General features: G+C 35.5%; 1 protein-coding gene across 1 annotated transcript; it reads right to left on the bottom strand.

Moving 5' to 3' along the window:
- Positions 1–1,195: 1,195 nt before the first annotated feature.
- LOC141527483 (uncharacterized) lies at positions 1,196–2,237 on the bottom strand. The gene is made up of 3 exons (XM_074242996.1): positions 1,695–2,237; positions 1,335–1,609; positions 1,196–1,249 (listed from the first exon to the last, which is right to left on the bottom strand). Exons 1-2 carry the CDS (start codon positions 1,767–1,769, stop codon positions 1,337–1,339), a joined length of 348 nt encoding a protein of 115 aa, XP_074099097.1. The 5' UTR covers positions 1,770–2,237; the 3' UTR covers positions 1,196–1,249; positions 1,335–1,336.
- Between the last annotated feature and the right edge of the window lie 377 nt (positions 2,238–2,614).

Consider the following 2,614-nt stretch of genomic DNA (forward strand, 5'->3'; position numbering starts at 1 on the left):
AGAATCCTTTCTTTCCTATATAATTTCGTTTTACAAAAATAATAGTAAAATTCTTCATGCCAAAAACGAGTCAACAGTTTGAACGAATAATCTAATCTAAAATACAAAAAAAAAAGAGAAAAAAAAAAAAAAAAAAATTTTTTTCCTACCTTAATAGATAGTTGATAGTATAATGAAAATCAGTAAAATTATCCGAATTATGAAAAGTTTTGCTGCTTTATGACTCACAAGACCGAAAATAAAATTATCTCCGGCCTTGGGGGGACGAGCGAGAACAACGCAAAACGTTATTTCAAAATTTCTTTTCCGAAAACAAAAAGTTTCTTCCTCCTTCCAAATAATTCTCCCAATCATAGTTTTCACTTCATATTTTACTATTGTCATTTCATCATTATACGTCATAATAAATATAACTACTTATTATAACTCTATTATATCTACTATATTACATTTTATATATTTTATATGTTATAACCGAGTATTCAACAAAATTTTATAAGTATATTAATTATATTATTAATATAATACTTTAACATTAATTATACTTTATAATGATTTTAAGAAAATCGAGCTAACGTCACTCATTAAAATCGTTCCAAATTATCAAATCATAAAGATTTGTTTCTCTTTGTAAAATCCTTATTTCGAACACTCAATATTCAATAAGAGTGAGTATAAGTAAGAAAGAGAACAGGAGGAGTCCTCTAGCGGTAATTATAAAAGAACTGCTACATCAAGCAAAGTAGCTCACCGACACTCGCTCAATTACAGTCGCCTCTCGGTAAGACACGCCCACAGCCGTGTTACCGCATGGGTATAACGTATAAAGCATACCACACACGTACCTACATATACACGCAGATATATACATATGCCTATATGTATACGCTGTTCTCCTTCTTTCCTCACCCTCACTAATACAATAATAAGAACCGCATTCTTCTGGTCCCCCTTTTCTTTTTTTTTATACCTTTTTCCTCTCTTCTCTTTCGTCCTTTTTTATCCTTACCTTTCTTTGATTTCCATTACTAATTTTAAAATTAATAAATACAAAATTTTTTTTTGGATATGGGAAAAGGAGAAAGTATAGGAAATAAAAATGAGAAATTAATTTGAAAAAAAAAAAAAAAAAAAGAAACCTTTTAATAAATATAATATTATAAAATATATCTTTCTTTACATTTTTTTATCTTCGACGAGAAGACGCGTCCAGTTCTCGGCGGAAGCGGAGACACCCGATATGTCTGGCCTGCAACAAAAGAGAAAAGAACAATAAAAAAAAAAAAATAAAGTTATTTTCTTAAATAGTAACCATGAAGCATATCGTAACATACTTCTACCCCATAGTGACCAAACCATTAAAGACCGCCTCGAGCAAGGCGATCCTTAAATGTTCGATATCCTCGTGGTTGGGGGCGAGCACCTCTTCAAAATCCTGGACCTCCGCGACCATCGCTAGGTCCTGGAATCCGAAGAAGACCACTGCCTCCACGACCTCGGGAGGCAGAGAGCCAAATAGGGTCACCAGGCAAGAAGCCAAAAATAAAGCTTCTCGAGGATGGATAGGACGTGCCAACCCCGCCAAGAGCCGAACCGCCCTTCTCAAATCCTAAAAAAAAAAAAAAAAAAAAAAAAAAAAAAAAAAAAAAAAATTTTTAAAATTTTTTTCTCTCTTAAAATAATGCCTTACTTACCCTCTCCCCATACACCATTAGGACCATCTGGTACCAAGTACCATATCCCTCGAAATTGGTCTCGCATGTATACATTTTTTTTACTGAACCAACTCACGGTTTGAAGCACACTAACACTCTATCCGGCTACGCGAAACTCGAGAGGCAAGCGAAACGAGATAAGAAAGATCATTGTCAGCAAAATATGTACAATGTAACACTGTGCAGAATTAAAATATAAATTAAATTAAATAGCAAGCACTAGATGACTCCTCCTGTTACTCTTCTCTTTACGTCAAATTATACTAAGTTAAATCAAAATTTGTAAGTGGCTCTCGCTTATGGGGAAGGTGGCCATAGGAAAACCGAAAAACTATACTAGCTTCTCGCTTTTCCGGGGGAATGTTATGTCCACCCCAAAATTTTTCTTTAAATTTAAATCACCCGCGCAGATGGAAGACTTCTCCATGCGCGAAAGCCACAATAAAATATAAGCTACGCGACTGCTGGTTGACTAGCGGGGACTTCTGCAAACTCAGCACCGCGAGCATTTAAAAACGAGAAACGGAGACCGCTCCCGGTCTTTGAGCAATTAATTCGACTTCCGCGTTTAATTGACGGGCCCGTGCCTTGTAGAGTCCTTTGCTTTAATTTGCACTGCACTTAAAGGAAGTTTGGACGCGGTTTAACCGGCAGGCCACGTACTAATTTTAAGTATCTTAGAGAGTCGCATTCTTAAAGTTCTAATTTGCCCTGCACTTAGGCGAGAATTCGGCCAGTAAATAAATCCTAAAGAACCGGAATCTCCAAGTTCTAATTTGCTCTGCACTTAGGCGAGAATCCGGTCATTAAGTTATTCAAAATTTCTTAAAAGCTAGTTTTGCGCACTTTACCCTACGGGGGACTGGAGGACGTTAGCTCAATCAAATTAATAAAATTCA

The sequence above is a fragment of the Cotesia typhae genome, unplaced genomic scaffold (genome assembly GCF_013202065.1).
Source record: "Cotesia typhae breed Kobodo isofemale line unplaced genomic scaffold, CoteBio_Ctyphae contig_4, whole genome shotgun sequence".
In the NCBI taxonomy this organism is placed as follows: Eukaryota; Metazoa; Arthropoda; class Insecta; order Hymenoptera; family Braconidae; genus Cotesia; species Cotesia typhae.